Raw genomic sequence first — 24,537 nt, 5'->3', positions numbered from 1 at the left:
TTTCATATCAGGATGACATAAAAAATAATCTGTCCTTGGCAGGTCTTAACATTTGAAAAATAAAATCTCAGATAAACAACAACACATGACATATTTCACCGTGTCATTATTTACTCAACAAAAATAAAGCCAAAATGGAAAAGCCATGGGTGACAAAGTTAGGACTCCCTTACTGTTAACATAGAAATTAAGAGGGTAAGTAATGATCAGGCACTGCTAATCAAATACCTGTGATCAGTAAGTGTGAGCAGCTCTTTAAAAGCAGACGTTTGGCAGTTTGCTGGTCTGGAGCCTTCAGGTGTGTGTTAACACAATGCTAAAGAGGAAAGACATCAGCAATGATCTTACAGAAGCAATTGTTGCTGTCATCAATCTGACAAGATTAATAAAGCTATTTCCAAACAATCTGAAGTCCATCATTCCACAGTGATTTTATTTTGGGGACAAATTATTGGTTAAAATAAAGTGAAAACCCAGTATTTTATTTTATTTTATTTGTTTAAATAACATAAACACTTTCGAATGAATCTAAAATGTAAACTGATATTGATTTATTTGTTAGCTGTAGTATATTGGCTGAATGCACAAAATGGCTGAGTGCAAATACTATCAGAGATGAGAATTAAAATACAATTCGTGTTTTAGTAGGGATGACAGCTTTTTTAAATTAAATGTTACAAATTTCCAAAAAGTGTTTAAATGAGCATTGTGTGTTAAATTAATTATAAATCATGTTTAATGATGTTCTTACCAGGGAGTGGACTTTTTACACCCCAGGCTATTTGTAATAGTTACTATTTACTATTTTTCAGTGTCATTTGAATTCAGTTGAATTGCAAAAAAAAAAAAAAAAAAAAAAAAAAAAAAAAACAACTTAGGGTAAGTTTGCTCCTCAAACATCACTGTATAATACCCACAACAATAATAATAATAATAATAAAACATATTGTCCCCATTTTTAAATTCGTAGATAATTTCAGTGATATTTTGACCTCTGAACTAGGAAATGTCCCCGGTTTTCATTTCAGAAATCTGGTCACCTTAATCTACATATTTACATTTTCAATATAAAATACCAACAAACACAATAAAAGCAGTGACGTGAAAAGAGAAAATAAGGTGCTAGAAATCACAATAAAATAAAGATGACGATAAGCAAACACTGAACTTGCGTCTCCGATCGAGTCTTTTTGTGAATCGAGTCAAAAGATTCGACTCACTGGGATGAATCACACTGCTGTGCGGTTCTGAATCTCCCGCGGTCAGCGCGCACGGAAGCCCCGCCCTCTCGCGCTGGAGTATTCAGAGTGGGCGGGTCTTAGCGCGCTGTGAGACTTCTGATTGGTCGCTTATCAGCCGAGCTCGTATCGCGCATGCCCAGTGACCCCACCGCCCCATCCTGTATTTACTGCTGGTGAAAATGGCCGCTACATATGCTGCCGAAATTTCACAGAGACAAACAAAAACTACTTTCACACTCGGCTAAATGAAACGGATGCAACGCGAACGCCGTGAGCGAATATTGTATAACGCAAAACGGAGTTCATTTCGTTCCGTGCCGCCACTGAAGTGTTGTTTAACAGTGTAAGCGCTAATTTTAGCTCAAGCTAACAGTCGGCAGCGCGCACGCGCCTGTGTGTGTTCGGGCTCGCGCAGAACCGGAGAGTCCAATGGCTGACCCGAGAAAAGTCCCGTTCGTCACGCTCGCCTCATTCAGCACCACACCGGCGGCCCCCGAGTCAAAGAAGCGCCGACGGGAGGACGAGGAGAATCCACCGAGTGCCGGTGTGACCGGCGGGGGGCTGTTCGGTACCGGGAAACCGGCATCGGATCTCGGCGAACCCAAACGCACCGTCCGCCTGAACCTGAACCTGTCAGAACCGAGCGAACAGCGATCAGCCGAGTTCAACTACAGCGAGCTGGTCCAGTCCAACCTGCAGGTGGGTTAGCGGTAACGGCTCTGGAAACGGTTGTGGGTTCGAACGCATGTCCTAAATGTACTGTGAGATACTTTAAATAAAACTTTTATTATTTAAAAAAAAAAAAAAAATTGTTTAGCCAGTGTTGGGAGTAACGTAATCAGATTACTTTTTTCAAGTAACTAAGTAACGCATCACTTTTAAATTTACAAGCAAATATCTGCGTTACTTTTTCAAATAAGTAATGCGTTACTTTGTTTTCTCATGTATTGACTGACAGCTCTTTTGTCCTCATGTTAACTGTAGATCTAGAATAATTGTGAACATGTATTTATTCATCACACTTTCAGTAGCTGCTTGAACTGTTCTTACAGTGATGTTTAATTACCCACTATATCCCTGTCTAAAATTAACATATGCACTGGACAAAATATTAAGCATGGCCTTTTATTTTTTACTTGACCAAGTAAAAATGGTTTGTCCTCAAATATGAAAGAAATGTCATAGAAAGCATTCAGTTGACCTTTCTCATACATGTCGACAGTCCATTGTTACAACACTAATTTTATGTTTTAAAACAAATTATAAGCAAACTGTTTGTATTTCTTGAAAATTGGTGCTTCAGTTAATGATTTGCAAGATAGAACCTTATAATTCCATGCGGAACTTTTTTGAATTAGAAGGTTCTATCTGCATTTGACCTGTTCCAAAAATCCCATTTACAAATTTGAGAGGATGTAGATATTGTACATTTAGAATTCATGTATGAAAGAGACTTGTTCCTCATATCACCTTTTCTATATGGAATGCAAAAACTTTGAAGGTTAATATCTCAAAATTGCTCAGAATGCAGATAGCACCTTATAATTCCAAGACGGCGAAATATCGTTTATGTATTTAATTCCATTTTGTGAATCAGTGTCTTTGCTGCTGACTTTCATTGTTCAACCATACTAATAAGCAAAAATTACTTTAGATAAACATTACATTTGTATTTCTTTTTTCTTTTTGTTTCTGAAGAGAGAAAAATGAGGCCAAGGCAGATGAGAAAAGTAACGCAAAAGTAACATAACGCATTACTTTCTGTAAAAAGTTACTAAGTAACACATTAAGTTACTTTTTTAGGAAGTAACACAATATTGTAATTCATTATTTTTAAAAGTTACTTTCCCCAACACTGTTTAGTACTTAAAAACAGCAGTATCACAGACTGGCATGCGTGTGGTTTAGTGGTTATTAAACATCTGAGCTGCAAAACGAAAGGTTTTAGGTTCAAACCAAGTTTCTGTTTCACTGCACCTGTCATAAATGTAATAAAGTAGCATCAGATAATTCGGTGTATAATAGTAACCGGATTGAGATTAATCAGCGGTTAAAGATCTGAGCTGGTAAAGGTTGTGAGTTCAAACCCAGACTCATCCAGGAGAACTGAACCTGAAGTAAATATACTGTAGGATACTTTAGGTGAAAATTTTTTTGTTTTAAATGCAACACTTTAACAATAGTATCATCCCACACTGACATAAGTGACGTGTGTGTGGTTTAGTTGTTATTAAATATCTTAGCTGGAAAGGTTGTAGGTTCAAAACCCATTTTCTCCATAATAAGATAATCTGTCGTAAATATAAAAAGAAGTATCAGTTAATTTACGGTATAATAGTTACTGCATCAGTAGTAATGACGAGTGGTGTAGTGTTTGAGATTGAGCCAGTATTGCTAAAGGTTGTAGGTTTGAACCCCAGTTGCATGATGCTTTTCTTTACTGTCTCTCCTCATTTTTAAGATAAGAATGCAATTTTTTAATGCATTTATTGATCAGGTGATATTTGGTTTGACTTTAGCTTGACAGATCTGGTGTTTTAGTCATTTTATGTTAAATGTAGTGGCAGCCCTGTTATGAAATGTTTTCTGTTTTCAGTTTTTGGTATGTATTGTATTGTATTGTAAAATTCATGTTGGTTTAATATTAGCAATTTTGTGAAGATTGATGCATGAATAAAAACAACTTTAATGTGGCAATTTTCATAAGCAACATGAGACTCTTAAATATTACACTTGAGACAAGTAGTTTAAATGTAAAGATTTTTAAATAAAAAAAATAAAAAAGTACACTGGAAAACCTATACAAACATCGCACTTGAAATGCGTGCATATTGCACATTAATGAGAGTTATTTATATTTAAGCTGAACATTAGTTGGAATGAATTAACAAAAATCCATAAAAGTGTCTGTTTGCTTTTGAGTCTATAAATGAGTTCATTTCCGTTGCTCCTAAAGGTGAGGAAGGTTCCTCAGGGTCTCACTCCAGCTCTGGACCCCAGCGACCCGTTTGCAGATGAAGACAAAGAGCGGCAAGAAGTCGAGGCTCTGGCCAGGAAATTTGAGAGCAAATATGTATGTAATCTTTCATATGACGCCCGTCCACCTGCATTTTTATTTACGCAGAAAGCTCTTAATCCTAGTTATGACATGTTAAAGAAATATTATAATGTTGTGAGATGTGTTATTGACTTTACATTGAGGCAAGTGCGTTATCGTCTCAGGGAAACACTGTTAAGAAGAAGAGACGAGACCGGATGCAGGATCTCATCGATATCGGTTACGGCTACGATGAAACGGATCCGTTTATCGACAACTCTGAGGCCGTGAGTATGAGAGGCAGCTTCATTGACCCTCACGGACAAATTCACTGCTGACTGTTTCTCGAAATGCTCTTAATCACCGAGTTGTTCCGATAGACGATCGTGTCATGCATCGACAATAGCAGATGTTTAAAACCCCAAATTGTGCAATAAAAATATGTGCAGTACCACTTATATTTGTTTGATACCACCCATCTTGGTCCATTTGCTTTGTTTGACCACATGCACATCATCTCCCAAACGACACAAAAAACAACTTTGAAATCCAGTCTCACCCATCATCCTTATACATATGTGAAAATGTGTATTAAAGTGTTTTTCTGATAAATTTATGACTGTATGGATTATATATTTCACTCTGCACATTGATGCAGGTTCACTTTAAAATGTGCAAATGTGCACCATGTTTTTTTTCCCCATAGGAACAATAATTTGGACTACAAATAATTTTGCACTCTTAATGTGCATACAGCATGATGTATATTCAGAAATGTACTTCTTATAAGTAATTGAATGTATAGACAGTATATTTCACTCTTCAGATTGTCCTCATGTCTGTTGTGTCTCTACAGTACGACGAGCTCGTTCCCGCGTCTCTGACCACTAAACTGGGCGGTTTCTACATCAACACCGGCACGCTGCAGTTCAGAGCCGCGTCTGAATCCGAGGGAGAAGACGGAAGAAAAGATGGCAACCACTTCAAGGTGATCATCTTAATCACGTGCAGCCTCATCCTCGCTGTTAGAGCAGACAGGACACATTATATACAGAGACGGAATGATGGTTTATCAGTGCTAATTTATGATAGGGTTGAACATTTAATCCAAAAATCGAATTGCAACATGACCTAGTATGATTATTAAACCATTATTAAATAATTAAATAAACAAAGTCTTCATGCATCATTTCCCCATATTCTTCACTGAAGTCTTTTTAGGGCAGGGATGCACCAAACCGACGTCAAAGAACTAGCGCTGAGGAAAGATGACGGTGGCGTTGCCTTGCATTGTCTCGCATCACCTGCGTCGGGGCAAAAAAAGTTGCACTTAAACACAGGAAAGACTGCAGCCAACAGCCAGCTAGTGTGTACGCTCTGCTCCTGCGTGAGAGAACATCACTGTCCCGTACCAGCAGGTCACAATACTCCACACTCCACACACACACAGAAAAACCAAGAACAACAACAACTAATAGGGATGAAACAACTAACAACTACCAGCCTGAAAAAAATATTTCTTCTTTTAATCTTGCATCTATATAAAGCATATTAAAGTTCATAAATGCAGGGCTGCTTTGTTTACAGTGGAAACCAAGGAAACGCTTTAAGCTCCACCTGCTGCAGTTTTCGGAAGTGCTTTGTTTACAGCGGTAACCAAGGAAACGCTTTAAGCTCCACCTGCTGCAGTTTTCGGAAGTGCTTTGTTTACAGCGGTAACCAAGGAAAAGCTTTAAGCGCCACCTGCTGCAGTGTTCATGAGTGCTTTGTTTACAGTGGTAACCAAGGAAACGCTTTAAGCTCCACCTGCTGCAGTGTTCGTAAGTGCTTTGTTTACAGCGGTAACCAAGGAAACGCTTTAAGCTCCACCTGCTGCAGTTTTCGGAAGTGCTTTGTTTACAGCGGTAACCAAGGAAACGCTTTAAGCGCCACCTGCAGCAGTGTTCGTGAGTGCTTTGTTTACAGCGGTAACCAAGGAAACGCTTTAAGCGCCACCTGCTGCAGCGTTCGTAAGTGCTTTGTTTACAGCGGTAACCAAGGAAACGCTTTCAGCGCCCCCTGCTGCAGTGTTCGTAAGTGCTTTGTTTACAGTGGTAACCAAGGAAACGCTTTAAGTGCCACCTGCTGCAGTGTTCGTCAGTGCTTTGTTTACAGCGGTAACCAAGGAACCGCTTTAAGCGCCACCTGCTGCAGTGTTCGTCAGTGCTTTGTTTACAGCGGTAACCAAGGAAACGCTTTAAGCTCCACCTGCTGCAGTGTTCGTAAGTGCTTTGTTTACAGCGGTAACCAAGGAAACGCTTTAAGCACCACCTGCTGGCAGAGAGTGAATCTGCATCTCGTTCAGCTCGTCTGCTGTTTCTGTTTCATGCGGATATTTTTTATGTATAGTTTCAAATAACCATTCTGTTTTTGCTTCAAATTTCATGTATGCAGCATCTTTGTTTGGCTCATGATTAAAATGCAGTGGTTGCCTCTCAAATGGAACGAGCACAGACAAAGCCTTATTTTGTTTATATGAAGAGATTTATTTTATTTCTGTTATTTGAGCTGGGTCTTGTTTTAAAAATTTAATTTTAGTTTTGACTGAATCGCTACATCCCTAATTGTGAACATACAAAACAAGCAGAGCTTTCACCGTTGTTTATACTAGGGCTGAAAAAAAAAAAAAAAAAAATAATCAATGTGTTATATGATAGGGATGTGACGATTAACCGCGAGCCGGTCAAAAATCGATTCAAATATCAGATGATTCAGATTGGTTCAGATGCCAAATATATCACGATACAATTGGAGCAGGAGTTTATATGAGTGTATGTCTGAGGGGAAAGTGTGCATTTTTGCATATCACAGTTTAGACTGCAGTGTTAGTTGAAGAAATCACATTATAACATGTTTGACTAAATCATGCAGTCTTTATCACTGGTCAGTTTCTCTCTCTGATGTAGCAGGTGATTTTTGTCTGATCTGTGACGGCTCGGTTGACTGAGATGATGTTCTCGGCTCTGATTAACAGGGATGGAGAGGAGCGGGTGATAAAGAGACGGAAAAAGAAGCAGGACGGCGGTCTGGAGGAGAAGAAACCCAGGAAATTCAAAGTACCCAAACCAGGGTGAGTTCTGATGTGAACAAGCACTAAAAGCACATCTTTGACCCTCACTGGTGTTTTTTTTTTTTTTTTTTTTTTTTTTTTTTTTTTTTTTTTAAGATACTCTGAAAAATTAAACCAAGTGCAGCTTTTTGAAAACCGCCTCTAGGCCCATTCCTCAGCTCTGCGTCTCATTTGATGAGACGGTTTGAGTATTTGCATGTGTTCATGAACGTCTAAAGAAATATGTTGTCAGCCTGCATTACAATAATACATTGACTTGTTTGTGAACATGGTAAAAGTTTAAAGAATTGTTGTTCTGAACCCGTATTCATTTTTCGGTGGAATGAATACAGATGTGATTTATATATCAGTATGACTTTCAATTAATAATAATTAATTATTGTTATAGCAGTTATTATATCTTATACTATTTATATTGTTTAACTCAAATCATAATATGATTAGTTATATTTAAATAATTATTTTTATTGCTACATAAAAATGTTTAACAGAATGAGGATTTTTAAGAATAATATAATAGTAATTTTGTTTTACAATTTCTGACAGTGTTTCTGCTCTGAACCGGCCGGAGAAGAAGAAGAGGAAGAAGCTGATGAAGGAGACGCTGTCTCTGGCCGCCATGATCCGCCGCTTCACCCGTGAGAAAGAGGAGATCCGCAAGAAGACCCCGGCGGCCCCCGTGAAGCTCATCCGTGCTCCGCCGAGCGCCGCCGCCGCTCCCAGCGCTGACCTGTCCATGGCCGATCTGACCTCTGACCCGGTGGTGATGTCGCTGCTGGGCGGAGCCACGGAGAACGACATGCTGCAGGAGCTGATGGGTGATCTGGACTTCGGCCTGCTGGACTCTCCCGGGCCGTCCAGTCCTGGACAGAGTGAGAACGGCCCCGCGGCGGCCCAGAAAGCGGGAGGATTGGGGCGAGTGCAGAAGACGGGGCTGATGCCGCCACCTCTTCCCAACAGCCTTCCTGCTCCGCTTCTCAAACGCATCGAGGACCTGCGCACGGTGAGTGCTGACCTTGACCTGAGTTTAGCTCATGAGCCGTACTCATTAACGGTGACACGGGACGCTTTCAGAAACAGGAGTGTAATGAAGCGGAGGGCTTTAGAGATGCAGCTTGAAAAGCTGAACTGTTTCTTCATATGTCTGCATGTGTACATAGCTTAACAGTGATACAGCCACCAAAGCAGTACTTGTGTAACAAATCCACTGTCTGACTTTAAACTAGGGCTGCACGATTTGGGGGAGGAATCGAATTCGATTTAATTCGGAATCGAAAATCGAAGATTGAGATTCTGGTAAAAAAAAAAAAGGTGCTTTTTTGAATGGCTGCACAACACAAAATGTTGTGATTGTATCATAAGAATAATAATATTTATTATTATTTGTTAATTTTTATGGTAATATACTTATAATAGCAATAATAATAATAATAATAATAATAATAATAATAATAGTAGTAAATTATATTATTCTTTTTTATAGTATATTATTATATAAAATGTTATATAATTTATTATCAATTTAAAAAGTAATATGAATTTATTATGTTTTATTAAATTTTTGACATATTTGAATTGATTTTTAACCAGCTCACGGTTAATCATTACATCCATAGTATTTAGTCATAATAATAATAATAATAATTTTTAAAAAGCCCTAAAAAAAAACAGATTATTTATTTTTGTATGGGTGCATAATTTATCCAAAAATGTTTGGTTTATATATCAATATGAGTATTAAAATAATAATACTTCATTATGATTATATATTACTTAATTAAAATATAATAATTTTATTATATAATTGTTAATATTATTATTATTATGATAATCATTGCTATAATAGTTATTGTATTTAATAATATATTATAGTAAAATCACTATAATTATAATTAATTTATAATGTTTTAATTATATATATGTGTATGTATAATTATATTATATGTATAATTATTCTTGTTAAAATATTAAGCAAATAAAAAACAGTATTTATGAATATTATAGTAGTAAGACTAATATTTATGGCTGTCCTAATTCCTAATTTAATTTGTTCAATTAAATTGCAGTCTTTGTTATGTCATAATCAAACGATGCCGTATCGCAATTTCAGATTTATTCTGATTAATTGTGCAGCCCTTCTGTTGATTATCTGATTTTGATTGATTTCTTTTTTCAAAGTGAAATTCAGTATTTTATTTAAAAGGCTTTCTCTGCTCAGCACAGACCCGACTAATCAATAATGACTGTCATCCCCAACAGTTAGATTCTGTAGTAATTTTATGAGTGCGTGGTTGCTGTGTGTGTGTGTGTGTGTGTGTGTGTGTGTGTGTGTGTGTGGTCTCTTCTTTCCAGGCAGATTGTGAAGGAGAGAGAGGAGGAGACGAGGTAGATAGAGGTGTAGGAGGAGAGAAAGTAGACAGGAAACAGTGAGAACAGCGAGAGGGAAAGGTTCGAAAGAAGAAAAAACAGTAGATCAGATCATGCTGCACTTTTACTTCAAATCTATGCATACAGCGGGTAATCCTAGCAGACAGACAAACTGTGCATTTTGTTTTGTTTTTCCTTTGATATTCTGCTGCATTTTTAACCTGTTTGTCGTCATGAAAACAGCGTTTGAGCTGCTGTTAAATGCTAGTTTATCCCCCAGGCGTCTCGTCAGTTCGATGTGGAGGGCAGGAAGAAGTTTTTCACACTGGACATGAACAACATCCTGCTGGAGTGAGTTCATCTGGCCGTTGTTTTGGTTTGCAGAGTCTCTGTGGTGTTTATCTGGCGTCTCACTGGTTCTGTGTGTGTGCAGCATTGAGCTGCAGGTGCAGGAGCAGCCCGTGTCGGTGCGCGCCTCCGTCTACTCTCATCTGGAGGCCTTCGTGCCATGCAATAAAGAGGCTCTGCTGAAGCGGCTGAAGAAGCTGAGTCTGAACATCCAGGACGACCGGCTGCGGACGCCGCTGCACAAGCTCAAGCTGGCCGTGTGCAGCGTCATGCCGGAGCAGATCGCGCGATACAACATGGACTGCATGGCCAAAGTCGCCAAGTAAGAGCCTGGATGAACCTAAAGATGATTCAGATTCACATTTCAGGATCGCAGAAGTTTGGTTAGAGATCCTGCTCTTTTTGACCAGCGAATTAACATGACTTTTCTGTGTGATTTATATTTATGTGTTTAGCAGATGCTTTTATCCGAAGTGACTTAGAAAAGAGGAACAATATCGATTAGTCAAAGAAATAACTATACTGGTAACACAATAAGGCTCCATTAGTTCATGTATGGACTAACTTGAGCAATACATTTATTACAGTGTTTATCAGTCTTTGTTAATGTTAGTTCATGAAAATACTGCAGTTCATTGTTAGTTCATGTTAATTCACTAATACAGCTTTTGATTTTAATAATGCATTAGTAAATGATGGAATTAACATTAACTAAGATTAATAAATGCTGTAAAGGTATTGTTCCTGCTTAGTTTGTGTTAACTAATGAAACTTATTGTAAAATGTTACCAAAATATTCAGAATTTTTATTTATAATTAAGAACTTTTTTCTTCAACTTTTTAATTCTTTAATATGTTCAATTTAGATATTTATATATTTATTATTTATTTATTTATATTTATATAAATTATATTTATTTGTTATTTACAATTTCTACCGATAAAATATTGTAGAGCTTGGTGTAACTAGAAAAATGCATTATTATAAAAAAAAAGAAAAAAATTAAGAAATATAAAAAATTAAAGTGAATTAATTATAAAAATGCCCATTTGGTTTTAAGGATTTTCTAGGTTGAGAAATCATATTTTTGAATGACTTTCCAGTTTGTGATTTACATGATATATTTATGTATTAAGCAGACGCTACAAAAGAGGAGCAAAAGCAATTAGTCAAAGAACAAACAATATTCATAATATACAATGCCAGGTTTATTAGACAACTAGATTAGGAAGCAAGATAGAAAAGAGGAGAAAGGAAGGAAATAATTTATTTGTATTTATTTTTTTATTTGTTTGTTTACTGAATATATATAAAATATAATTTTTTTTTTTATTCACGGTTTATACCAATTAAATATATTTTAGATATGCTTGGCATAATTAGAAAAAAAATCTAGAAATTAAAAATATAAAAATGATAATTCAGTTTTAGGATTTTATGAATTTGCATGAATTTTCCAGGTCTAGAAGTCATATTTTTGAAATGAGGCTTCCTCATAAATCCAAGTTTTCCAAGGCTCTGAAAAAAAAAATGAATTTTTGGCTTATTTTATTGCTTGTTTCGCAGGCAGCAAACGGAGGACGGCGACAGAAACGGCTCCGAGGACGACGATGATGAGAAGCCAGGAAAAAGAGTGATGGGACCCAGGAAGAAGTTTATGTGGGACGACAAACTCAGGTGAAGCTCACACAGATCAGGAACAGTCAGTAGAGTGAGCCTCGAGGTCGACCTTGAGGAACAGCTCCAGACAAAACATCGGTTCAAGCTCGTGTGACGATGTGAATAAGACAAAGCTGCTTAATTTCCAGCCTTTTGATTTACAGAAACGAGGCTTGGAAATGTTTTAATGCGATTAGATCAAATTAATTCCGTAATTCCAGAAGATTTGAATAATCTTCAGGTTTCATACCAGGGTTATTATCCTGAACTAAAACTTTCTAATCTTAACTAACTTGACTGACTAAAAAAGTTTCAAGCGACAGCTGAAAACTCATTTCTTTCGACGCTACTTCATCCTAAAAAAAAAAAGCCTTTCTCTTTATTTATTCCTTCTCTTTCTAGCTTGTACTTATTTGAGCAATGCCTGAAACCTGATATTACGAGCACTTCCTGTGTCTATAAGGATAAAAGTGTCTGCAGAGTTACTAAATGTAAAACTAAAACTGAAAACTAAAAATAAAATAAAATATAAAAACAGTTTGTATTTTTAACAGTTTTCAGTCTAATTTCAAACTGAAGAACTAAAACTGAAATAAAATTTTTAAAAATAAAAACTGAATTAACATATTGAAAAAAACCCAAACTGGTAAAAATGACCAAACAAACAAAAATACTAAAACTTCAAAATGAAAATGAATCGTATAAAATTAAAAACAAATTCAAAATAATCATTTAATAAAAGCAATAATAGTATATTCATTTAATATACTATTATTTAATATAATTTAATATACTCATACAGTTTAGGGTCAGGTTTGATTTAGTATGATTATTTTTCATTAATAATACTGAAATGATTATTATTATTAACTTAATAAAACTAATATAGCCTTATTCCAGGGGTGTCCAAAGTCTGGCCCATGGATGAATTTCAAATGGCCCACAGCTTGCCTTATTAAAATATATGTGGCCCGTCAAGTGTAATGTACAAATCATGCAGTTTCATAAACTCAATACTAGGTGAGATCACTAGTGATGTCATGACTCGCATGCGCTGCCAGCTACAGAGGAAGAACGCTACTGGTGTGTAGCGCACCGCATGGATACAAATGTGTTTCCTCGCTGACTGACCTCCAGCAGACGAGCACTAAATAGCTCTAGTTTAAAACAGTCCAGTTACAATACCTTACAAACCCCAAATCACCCACATTTACAGAGGATTTACTTTAGAAACACTACCTTTAACTGTGGTGGTGTGGCAGAAATGTAGGCTGTTCATATCGAATTGTATTCTATTATTAATGTAGACATGCAGGCCTATTGAATGTATTAAGGGAGGAATTAAATATCGGCCAAATTACAGACACTTCTGTTATAAGCAGTTTTGTGCATTTCGATTTATACTAAATAAATGTGTTTATAGACTAAATATTACAATGATCCCAAGTCAAGCTGCTGCTGCTGTCAGCTGAAGCTGTGTGTGTTCACACCTGGGGTGTCCGTAATCTCACATCTGCCCGTGTGTGTGTGTGTGTGTTTGCTCAGGTCTCTGCTGTGTAGTCTGGTGCGGGTGAAGCTGGGCTGTTACGAGCTGGAGGGTCAGAGTTCACTCTCGCCTGAAGATTACCTGAAAGTCTTCATGGAGACGGAGGTCAAACCGCTCTGGCCTAAAGGATGGATGCAGGCCAGGTGGGTTTCTGCACCAAAGCCCCCCTGTGTTGTCAAATAATGTAGAGAGTGTGCTGCATGATCGGCTTTCTCTTTCTCTGTTTCTCAGGATGCTGTTTAAAGAGAGCCGGATGGCTCACAGTCATCTCACAGGAAATACGTAAGTACTTTGCCCTATTCTTTTGAGGAACTGGTTATTTTTATACACAAACTAGCTGTTCTGACCTACCTACTTTGTGCAGATCTACTGTGAGAGCCTTGTTAAAGGGATAGTTCACACAATGCAAATTTGCTGATACTGTACTCATCCTCAGGCCATCCAAGATATAAGACTCTTATATCCAAAAAAACAAAAACAGACAATACCTTTATACAGGCAAGACGAAATAAATACTTGTTGCTGCTGATGATATACTGAGGTCTTATAAAGCGAAGCCATCGTTCTGTGCAAGAAACTAAACATTATTTAAGTTATCCTCTGTTTCTTGCACAGAACTTGCACTCGTCCCTCCTCAGTATATCATCAGGAGCCACGGGGATTCATTTTATCTCGCCTGTATATGGGTCAAAGACGAAAAAGTGTTTAAGCATAAAAAAAAGTGTAATACTGCTTTAAACTGTTGTAGTTTTTCCCCAAAAAAATGCAAAAAGTTTTCTGTTTTATTTAATTGCAATTTTGTTTTTGTTTTTCTGAGCAAAAAATAAATATCATACATTTTCCCCCCTGATTTACAGAAGACACCCAGTAAAATGTCATTCAGTGTAACAATCTTGTCAGGCATATTTACAACAAAAATCTATTTATGACATATTAAAAGACTAATTACATTCACCCCAAATACTAACGAGTTATAATTTTACATTTTTAACATCTGCCACTATCCTAGGTTTTGCCCATTTGTCAGTAAGAATTTTTTACTAATTTAAAACACAATAAAATTTAGTATGCTCCATTATTCTTTTAGATATTTTAATATGTACACGTCAGAATAAGCATGTTGTTTGAATTTTTACATAAATATTCTGTTACACTGAATGACAATGTTACATTATTTCAACAAAATTTTGACATTTTATTCTCCAAAAAACTTAAAAGAAAACACAAAAATATAAATTTCACTTAAATTTAATGTGCTTTCTATGGACACAAAATCACTTTTGTATATTTCTTTTGATGCGGACATCTTAACGTCTTTGACCCATATGCTTTCTTGGCTCTTAAAGTGGCGGCACCCATTGACTTGCATTACGGTTTTAGCTAAAAATCTTTACTGATCTACTAAAGAAATAAAGTCACCTACATCTTGGATGGCCTGAAGATTACTAAATTAGCAGCAAATTTTCAGTTTTGACTGAACAGTGCCTTGATTCTGTTTCTGTTCTCCAAATTCTCCAAATTAAAGAATTCTGTTTTCAGCCGCTGTTTGTCAGATGCAGCCTTTCTGAATTATTGCCATTTTTTGAAATTACATTAATTGTGTTTCATGTTGAATATTGTCACAGTACAGTAGTAAGCTGGTGATGGTGTGTCACACTGGTCTTGATGAAATCGCACCGTTCTGTTTTCAGAGTAAAGAAAAGGATGTTAGCGGCTCCGAAAGCGAAGCCCAAGCCTCAGGACAGCGGTGCATGTCAGCGTCCATCCATCTCTGTGGACTCCACACCTCCTCCAGCCGTCTCTGTAGACGCCGCTCCTCCTGCGCGGTCCCCGCCGGAGCCCATCTGCCTGTCGGACTCTCTAGATGAGGACCTGAGGGCCCCGTCGCTGGACTCCATCTCTCACGCTCTGGCCATGCTGGGCAGCGCCGCCAAAGACCTGGCCCAGTCCAACAGCTCACCGTCCGCCGACGCGCCTAAACCGTCCCAGTCCCTGCACGCGTCTCCACACCTGCCCAAAAAGAGCGGTAGCATCCCTCCTCCTCCCAGCGTCCTCTCCTCGCCCGCACCTCCAGCTGTTAAAGGCGTCCTGCCGTCGGTTCAGAGACATTCAGTTATTCCCGCTCAGCGACCAGCCGTGACCCCGCCCACCAAGATGGGCGTGTCTCCAGCTAAGCCCCGCCCTCCTCCAACGGCATCACCTCTTCACGCCCCTCAGAAGATTCCGGCGGGAAAAACAGTGGTCGCCATGCCGACAGGCTTTATCAAAACCAGCAATAACAGCTCATCACCGGCACAGTCACGTGCGCTTCCCGCCACTTCTTCAGCGTCGCTTATAAACGTCAAATCCGTGCAGCCTTTCCACATGACGCCGCAAGCCAAAAACCACGAGTCGCCCAAACCTGGCTTCATCACGCCCATGCAGGCCACGCTCACCAAATCGCCCCACAACCCCAGCTCACCTATCATTAAACTCACACCCACCGCCTCGCCCGTCGTCTCCAGGCTGCCCACATTACCCAGCATGCACCAGCACGCCTCCAAGAGCCCGGGCTTCCACACAGGGTTCGTCTCCAGCGGTTACAGCGCCCCCGTGGGGCAGAAGACTTCTTCTCAGGGCAACACTATCTCTGGACTCGCCACGACAACCGCAGCTGTCGCCAAGCAGCCGGCCACCAGTGCGTCGCCCATGGCAGGGACAGCCAATCACAGTCAGCGACACCGACAAGTGGGTGGAGCTAATCAGGGAATGAAGACAATCACGTCTGTGTCTACGGCCACAGCGTCTCCACTCTCACAGGTCTGTCTGCTCATGTGATCAAGTCAAAGCCTGTTTTGGGCTTTTAAGTTTTTAATTAAATGTTCAGTAAAATTTACTTATTTTAGTGTGTATAAAATTAGTTATTTATGTATTGATTTTTAATTTCATTATTATTTACTTCTATCAAACTCAGGGCCTGTTTTTAGCACCAAATCTCTTGGTAAATGTGTCTCTTTTTCATTTAATAGCATAATTATAATAGTGCTTATAGAAACCTCTTAATCCTTGGTAACAAATAACTAAAATATAATCTGATTTAAATAAAAAATAATTTTAATTTACTAATGCAATTATTTTTGTTATATTAATTATTTAATTATAATAATTGTAATTTTTCAATTTATTGTAAAAAAAAAATAAATTAAATTAGGAAAAACAATACATTAGAATAAAATATTTATTATTTATTATAATTTATTATTTTTAAAATAAAAATTAAAAAGAAATATTTTTAATACTTTTTGGTAAATTAAATTAATTTGGATATTTAATGGAAATTTTTAAAATTATTAATTAAAATGTTTAATTAAAATAAAAATTAAAAAGGATTATTTTTAATACTTTTTGGTAAATTTTAGTAGAATAAGTAGTTTTATAATTAATGTGTTTTATTGTTTTTTTTTTATTTTAATTAACATTAAAGATATTTTTAATTATTTAATTTACATTTTATTTCATTTTTATTTTTTTTAATTTTTTTTGATAGAGTCCTATTATTTTCTTTAGTTAGTAATGATTTACTTGAACTCTTAAGTATTCCTCAAAATATGAGCCATTACTAAAATGTAGTTTTGTCACTCATTTTATTAGTTGGCAAATTTTTACAAAAATTTAAACCATCAGACTCCATAGGAAAAGTTTGTTTTTTTAGTTTTATGTTTGAGGAGGCCTTCATAAAGGTCTGCTGTGTGTGCTGATGATGATGATGACGATGATGATGTTTTTCCTCCTCATCTGCAGGTGTCTTCCTCCAGCGCTCTGCTCGGGTCGGCCGGTCCATCTCTGCCGCTGGGTTTCGGGATGTTGGGGGGTCTGGTTCCCGTCTCTCTCCCGTTCCAGTTTCCAAACCTGCTGAATCTGCCTTCCTCTGTGGTTTCCACGGCGACCACCGGAGGCTCGACCAACGCCAGCAGCTCAGGGTTCACCCTTCCTCAGAGTGAGTCCAGCTCATCAATTAATATGGCTTAGTTTATTAACCATTATTATTGTTTAAGTCTTAGAAAGGTGAATTCGACACAGTCTTAGGCTGTTTACATTTTTAAATTCTTTGTCAGTGCTGTGATGTTCCTGATACTCGTTTGTGTCATGAGCGTTCGCTGGTGGACTTAATACATGTGTGTGTTTATTGAACCCTGACGAATAACCAGTGTGACTATAAATCATATTATATTATAAATCATATTAAATGATATTAGGTAACAGTATTATAAATCATATTAAATGATATTAGGTAACAGATCTATTCAGAAATTTAATTAATGGATATAAAAAAAAAAAAAAAAAAAGTAACTTTTTTTTTTTTTTTTAATTTTCAATCAAATAGCAAGCTAAAAAAGCTTATATAATTTATACATATTTTATATTATTGTAAGGAAATATTGTTGAATTATCGTAAATCCGTTCTTTATTTATTTATTGAAGTTTTATTATTATTATTTTTATAATTTCTACTATTTTGAGTTTGCCATGAAAATAACCTTTGCTGCTGTGACTTTAAGTAATCAGTATTGGAAATAATAATTATAAATAATATAAAATAAATTATATTTTTTTATAATTTAATTTCTAAGTTGTTTATATTAATTTATATAAATAAATAAATTAAATAAATTAAATTAAATTATATATATAAAAAAAATTATATAAATAAATTATTATAAAATAAACATGCATTAGTGGTCTTTGTGACAAATGTGTATCAGGATAATTCTGATAGTGATAAATATTCAGATGCAAACCTTTTTTTTTTTTTTAATCAGTTGATTCCACTAATAGAAAAAGGTTTCTTCAATCTCTCAGTATTCATGTTAATGAAGCAAAGACTCAGTAAATGTAACATTCCTTCAGTCATTTACATGCAATTTTCTACTTACAAATGTCCATAATTCAGACTTATTTTTGATTATTTATTTACTTTTAATGTACTAGACAGGCTTGTGTGAGCCCTCTTTAGCTGCTCTGTGTGTGTGTGTGTGTACAGCTATTTAGAGACTATTTACTTATTTAGTACATGATTAAGTACACTTGCAGTATTTTCCATTTTTGCAAGTGATGCTGCTGTCATCATCATTGAGCTTAAAATACATAAAACGTTGCAGCTGTGTGTGTGTTGTTGCTCTTCATCACGTGTCTCATCATGAATCTGTTTCCTCTCATTGAATCTGTGTGTCTCGTGTGGTGTCTCATGCGTGGGGTGTGTGTCTGTGTCCCGTCTCTCCTCAGATGTGTTAAAGGGTCTCATATCAGGGGCTCAGGCTGCTCTGCCGCCACACTTGCAGCTGGCTTGCTCAGGTAAACGCTGAGCGCGCGACGCTCCCGCTGCCTGCACGCGTGCGTTTGCTGCTTTCTTCATCATCTTCAGTCGGGACGAGTCGCTGTGCTTCATTACACACTCTCTCTCTCTCTCTCTCTCTCTGTATCTGTGTGCAGATGTCAATCAAACTCAGGGCGGAGACTTGAAGAGGAAGAACTTATGACATCATAGAACCTTAACCCAGGACTGACTCCGCCCACTTATGCATGGTCTGCTGGCCATCCAATGAGACGGAACCATTTTTATACACATTTGAATATTGATGCTGATAAATGATGTTTGTCTGAATGATGCTCCGTGGGTTGTACATATGTATCAATGTTTACACAGACGGACCTGATCACTGTGACGGGGAGGGAAACACGAGTGTGTGTGTGTGTGTTAGCATGTTGATTAGTGCGCAGCTTCTGTAAATGAGGGATTGTTTGTTTTTTAGGGCGTGTATGAATATTGACGGGTGTTCCTCCCTCTCTGGTGTGGGTCGGTGTCTCCGGTGCTGTACACCAACAAAACACCCTTTAAAATGTTCAAACAAACTGAAAACCAAATGCTGAAGGGCATTGTAATATACTTGAATTTTCAGGATTTGTTTACTTGCATTTCAGGACACAAGCAAAATAAAAATGCAGAAGCCTTAGTCAGAACTCTGTGTGTGTGTGTGTGGGGTTTCTGCTGTTTGTTCACAGGATTCCCAGTGATTTTGGTCTGAATGTAAAGTTTTCACAATTTAGATTAAGAAAGAGTTGCTTTCTCTCAGAGCGGCCTTTTTCTTGAAGTGTATTCGAGCGTCGTTTCATACTTGAACTGAAGTAGGTTCAACAAACATTTTATCTATTGATATTGTCTTTCATTTTTAATCATAAATCATAATTTGAGTGTATTTAAGAGTGACCATTTAATCTTAAGAAGTCTGATCTTTAATAACCAGTTTTATTCTTGTAGATGTATGACCATGTGTCCTGTTTTGAGTTTTTCCCCTGTATTAACAGTTAAAATGATCAAAGTCATATATGAAATTAAATGAGGTAACTCTAAAACCTCAACATAATAAAGGAGAAAAACTGACATGTTCACAGACCTACATGAATAATGAAAGTGTTTTTTTTTTATTTTGGTGACGAGTAAAAAACATTTCTCATTTTGTTTTACTTTTTATACAGGGTTGATATCACTTTAAATTTAATCTAAAATGTTTGATTTTTTTTTTTTTAATTATCAAACTATTTATTTTTTTCCTTAAATAAGGATAACTAGAAACACAAATGTCTCTGGACATTTTTAATTCATAGTCCTTAAATCCCTCCTCTTTAACTCCTCTTTATTTGGAAAATGAAATTAATACACAATTTTATAAAATTAAAAATAAAATTTTATATAGTCTCGCTCACGCTCTCTATATATAATTGTATTTTTAATTTTAAGTTCTGAAACATTTCTCCTGCTTTAAAGTTTTCTGAAGTATAGCAAAATCTTGAAATGCTAGGAAAGGTTTTATGCTGACAAATTAACTTAAATCACTTTAAATTAAAAGTTAAACCACTGCTACAACTATGAAGATTCATTCAGAACGACTGAGAACCGTGAAGAGTTAAAGCAGCTAAACTATTAAACTAGTTGAAAAACACGCAATGTTTTTAATAAAGACAAAGCATGGCATCCTAACTGTGGTGAAGTGTGTAAAATGGAAGCGGACACATTAATCTCGACTCGTGAACATCACAGTCAGGACAGATATGGTGGTACGGTGAGTTTAATTCGTCATCGTCAATCTTCATCAGGTGACATTCAAGCACCAAACATGTCGAGTACAAAATACCAGCAAGGTGAACGAGATCGGTCTAATGCCACGGACTAAACAATAACGGCTCAAAAAGAAGCAGAATCCATCCATCACGGCGCACGGGATAAACTGGACCTGGATACGAGGAGCTGAAGGAACAGACGGCGTGATGGCAGTGAAGGAAGCAGTTCAGTCTATTTGACCAGCGGTCTGGTTTTATCATCGTCTCCACACTGATGCGCTTTATACTTTTTCACTTCTGCCATGTATTTAGTCCAGGCGTCTCCTTTCCCAGCCTCCACCTGCATCCACACACACACATGTATCAGTTTCCACAACAATATGAAGCAGCACAACTGTGACACTGAAGACTGGAGTAATGATCCTGAAAATTCAGCTTTGATCACAGAAATAAATAGCATTTTAACACACAAATATTATATATATATATATATATATATATATAAGCTGCACTGAAACTGCAATTTGGACCTTCAGCCCATTGGTTCCCATTGAAGTCCAGTGTAAGGAGAAAAATCCTGGAATGTTTTCCTCAAAAACTTTAATTTCTTTGTGACTGAAGACGGAAAGACATGAACATCTTGGATGACATGAGGGTGAGCAAATTATCAGGAAAGTTTTATTCTGGAAGTGAACTAATCCTTTAAAGGTAAAGTAGCAGAAGCCTACTAATTAAAAATTAAAAAGATCAGAGTGAGTGAAAACTATCATAAAAAAAAAAAAACATTCGTGTGTTTGGAAATTTCTCTTTTAATACTTTGCTTTAATACTGCTAGACGGTTAGGACACCATGTAAGAATTAAATAGTATGCTAATACACTTTACAAATATCTGAATCACAAATTGATATTAAACTAAAATTTAAACATTTGTAAGGGAATATTGTTATGGAAAAAATGTGACAAACTAAAAATATATTTCATTGCTTTGTTCGCTAGAAAACATAAAACATTAACTCCCCTCTTATGTTTTTTCACATAGTTTTTCGTTCATATTTTTAATGTTAATGTTAATATAAAGCATACATTTTATGTGTGCAACAGCCTTTCATTGAACATGAGCCACGGTTTTACTGTAGTTCAACTACAGTGTTTGTAGATTTCCATGGTTACCACTACAGTAAACATATTTTAACCATGTGTCAACAAAAATACAACCTAATAAGTTGCAATTTAGGCATATTGAATGTTAAAATGCGTTTCAAATCTAAAGTTAAGTGGATATCATTACTCATTTTACTCAAAGTAATTTAATAAATTTCACAATTTAAAAGTTAAGTTTAGAAGCATCGTATCGGTACCGATACTGGCCTTTAAAGGGATACTCCACCCCAAAATAAAAATAAAAAAAATTGTCATTGATCACTTACCCCCATGTCGTTCCAAACCCGTAAAAGCTTTGTTCGTCTTCGGAACACGATTTAAGATATTTTGGATGAAAACCGGGAGGCTTGTGACTGTCCCATAGACTGCCAAATAAATAACAGTGTCAAGGTCCAGGAAAGTATGAAAAGCATCGTCAGAATAGTCCATCTGCCATCAGTGATTCAACTGTAACGTTATGAAGTGACGAGAATACTTTTTGTACACGAAGAAAACAAAAATAATGACTTTATTCAACAATTCCTCTCCTCTGAGTCTATCTAAATCAGCGTAGCAACATTTTGGCAAATCTGAGCAGTACGCAGACAGCTAACACTCTTCTGTATCAGCCGCGCTGCGCCGATGCACTGTTTTCTTTCAGACCAAAGCGTAAATACACGTAAAAACATTTATCCTTGTGGAATGGCTGATACAGAAGAGCGTACGTCGCCTGCGTACAGCTCAGATTCGCCCACATGTTGCTACGCTGATTTAGAGAGACACAGAGGAATTGTTGAATAAAGTCATTATTTTTGTTTTCTTCGTGTACAAAAAGTATTGTTGTCGTTTCATAATGTTACGGTTGAACCACATACGAACAAATCTACTACTCTGATGATGCTTTTCATACTTGTCTGGACCTTGACACTGTTATTCATTTGGCAGTCTATGGGACTATGGGAAAATATCTTAAATTGTGTTCCGAATACGAACGAAGCTTTTACATTAATCAAACCACATATTAATCAGTAATTAATGACAACATTTTCATTCTGGGGTGGAGTATCCCTTTAAAAGTATGGGTATCGTATCGAAAACAAAATAAGTGGTATCGCTCATCCCTAGTGTTTATTCAGTAACGGTCTTCCGTAAAACGCGCCGCGGACCGTTGGTCTGTCGCATAGCAACGGCCTTTTAAATCCAGAGCCGTTGAAAGATTTAAATTTTGTAAGAGGTACTGTATGAATTTGCTCGATAAAGTAACGTCATAATTAAAATAATACAGTTTTTTCATTTTTATACAAATAACAAGATAATTTAAACTGTTATTAAATAGTGACCGGACAGCACATCTCTCACCTCGGAGTCGAGCTTCTGTTTTTTGGCCACCATCCCGGTCTTGAGCGCCAGTCTCGCGCCTCCTCTCCGCTTGCCCACCTGAGTCAAACAGGAACAGACTGACAGCGTTACACGGGCTTCAGGAAGCGGCAGGGACCCGAACAGAGCCCGAATCTCTCTCTCTGTCTGTGTCTGTGTGTGTGTGTGTGTGTGTGTGTGTGTGTGTGTGTGTGTGTGTTACGCTACAGTAAAGCGCGTCCACTGCCGTTCTTACAAAGCTGCTCACGCCAAGCGGCTTCTGGTCCTGAGGCGCTTGACCTGCCGCAGCTGAGCTCTTCGTCTTCTCCTCCTCCTCCTCGGTCTCTCTCTTCCTCCTCTCCTCCTCCTCCATCTTCTTCTTGAACAGCTCCATGAAGCTGCCGTCGTTGGCGAAGGCGTTGGCCGCTTTGGGCGCCCCGTGAGCCGGGCTGCTGCCGCCGGACTCCCCGCTGCTGCTGCTGCTGCTGGAGGACTGGTGATGGTGAGGATGTCTGTCTGATTTATGTTGCTTTTTCTCCATCGTTTTACTGCTTGGTCAAATAATAAATAAAGACTCGTATTTTAAACGTAACAAAGGTGAAAACGAAAGAAGGATGCGTTGGTTTGTCTTGTTATGGGATCATAAAGTGTCGCGACGAGACTGAAACACCGTCAACGGCGAGCGCGATTACCGAGCCGCGGGTCCGCGTGTGGTTATAATCGCAGATCGGTCGGATCGTGGGAGGAATCGGCAGGGTTTCGGGGTCTTATCCCGGTGTTTTTCGCACAGGTTTGTTGTATTTCAGCGTCGCTCCGCCATACTGCACTTCATCTGCGGCCAGCGGTCAAGAGCTCTGAGTGGCGCGCCGCCGCCGCCTGCAGGCCGGAGGAAGAACAGCAGCGACTGAACAAAACACCTAAAATAAACAATACAGGAATTATTTGTTTATTTGAATGCATTTGACAAGAAAATACAGTTTTAGTCTTTCTGCTTCAAAATTTCATGTTGAATTCAATGTGCTACTTGCCGTTCCTTTGTAATTACTTGCGATTAGCAATTTCTGAGTAAAGATTTATACAACCATTTTTATTTTCAGTTTTATTATCCATGAAAACATAATTTAGCATGTGTAATAATTACCACAGCAAAAGTAGTCAAAAAAAAAAATCTTTACTAGATTAATAGATTCGTTTAGGGAAACATATAAATGACAAATGATTAAATTAACTCATGTAACTAAACTTGATTTTAAAAATAAAATTTAATAGATTAAAATAAAATGGTTTAATACATATAACAGTGCAATATATACACAAATGATTGAATTAGCTTAAACTAACTGGTCTTGCGAAATTTGATGTAAAATAAATAAATGTAATAAAACATCTAATAGTACTATTTTACACGTATAATTACCTTTTTTATATATAATATTAATCTTTTATAAGTTAGCTGTCTTTTAAATGTTAGAATTGGCATCTGAAATATTAAAACCCCGGATCCCCTTTCCATAAAGTATGTATCTATTTCATTTCTCACCTTTTAAAAGTGTTCTGGAAAGTATGATTATCTTTCAATATTATCTTTAAGGGAATAATGGATTCATATACTACAAATCTAACAATAAAACTACTTC

At 37.1% G+C, this 24,537-nt stretch overlaps 2 protein-coding genes across 4 annotated transcripts in view; one reads left to right on the top strand and one right to left on the bottom strand.

Annotated features, from left to right (window-relative positions):
• The first annotated feature begins 1,379 nt into the window (after positions 1-1,379).
• Positions 1,380-24,537, top strand: part of LOC109060746 (ubinuclein-2-like) — a 29,149-nt gene continuing 5,991 nt past the window's right edge. Inside the window, exons 1-15 of one of the 3 annotated variants that reach the window (XR_006155907.1) lie at positions 1,380-1,940; positions 4,198-4,314; positions 4,464-4,565; positions 5,135-5,266; positions 7,290-7,387; positions 7,934-8,390; positions 10,035-10,105; positions 10,188-10,424; positions 11,670-11,780; positions 13,308-13,451; positions 13,540-13,590; positions 15,000-16,107; positions 17,089-17,284; positions 18,571-18,639; positions 18,778-19,041. Coding sequence is in view for 2 of the 3 variants with exons in the window: in XM_042734233.1 (XP_042590167.1) it covers positions 1,671-1,940; positions 4,198-4,314; positions 4,464-4,565; positions 5,135-5,266; positions 7,290-7,387; positions 7,934-8,390; positions 10,035-10,105; positions 10,188-10,424; positions 11,670-11,780; positions 13,308-13,451; positions 13,540-13,590; positions 15,000-16,107; positions 17,089-17,284; positions 18,571-18,639; positions 18,778-18,824 (3,210 nt within the window). In the remaining variant the exon portion in view is untranslated. Of the gene's footprint in view, positions 1,941-4,197; positions 4,315-4,463; positions 4,566-5,134; positions 5,267-7,289; positions 7,388-7,933; positions 8,391-10,034; positions 10,106-10,187; positions 10,425-11,669; positions 11,781-13,307; positions 13,452-13,539; positions 13,591-14,999; positions 16,108-17,088; positions 17,285-18,570; positions 18,640-18,777; positions 19,306-24,537 lie in introns of those variants that run through there. The other 2 variants (XM_042734233.1, XM_042734247.1) reach the window with 2 other exon arrangements.
• Positions 20,396-23,761, bottom strand: LOC109060776 (telomerase RNA component interacting RNase-like). Its single transcript, XM_019077939.2, has 3 exons — positions 23,157-23,761; positions 22,904-22,981; positions 20,396-20,743 (listed from the first exon to the last, which is right to left on the bottom strand). The coding sequence occupies exons 1-3, from the start codon at positions 23,439-23,441 to the stop codon at positions 20,636-20,638; spliced, it is 471 nt and encodes a 156-aa protein (XP_018933484.2). The 5' UTR covers positions 23,442-23,761; the 3' UTR covers positions 20,396-20,635.

This window comes from Cyprinus carpio, chromosome A3 (assembly GCF_018340385.1).
Source record: "Cyprinus carpio isolate SPL01 chromosome A3, ASM1834038v1, whole genome shotgun sequence".
Classification (NCBI taxonomy): Eukaryota; Metazoa; Chordata; class Actinopteri; order Cypriniformes; family Cyprinidae; genus Cyprinus; species Cyprinus carpio.
The sequence above is the reverse complement of the archived record's forward strand: the minus strand, read 5'-3'. Positions and strand labels throughout refer to the sequence as shown.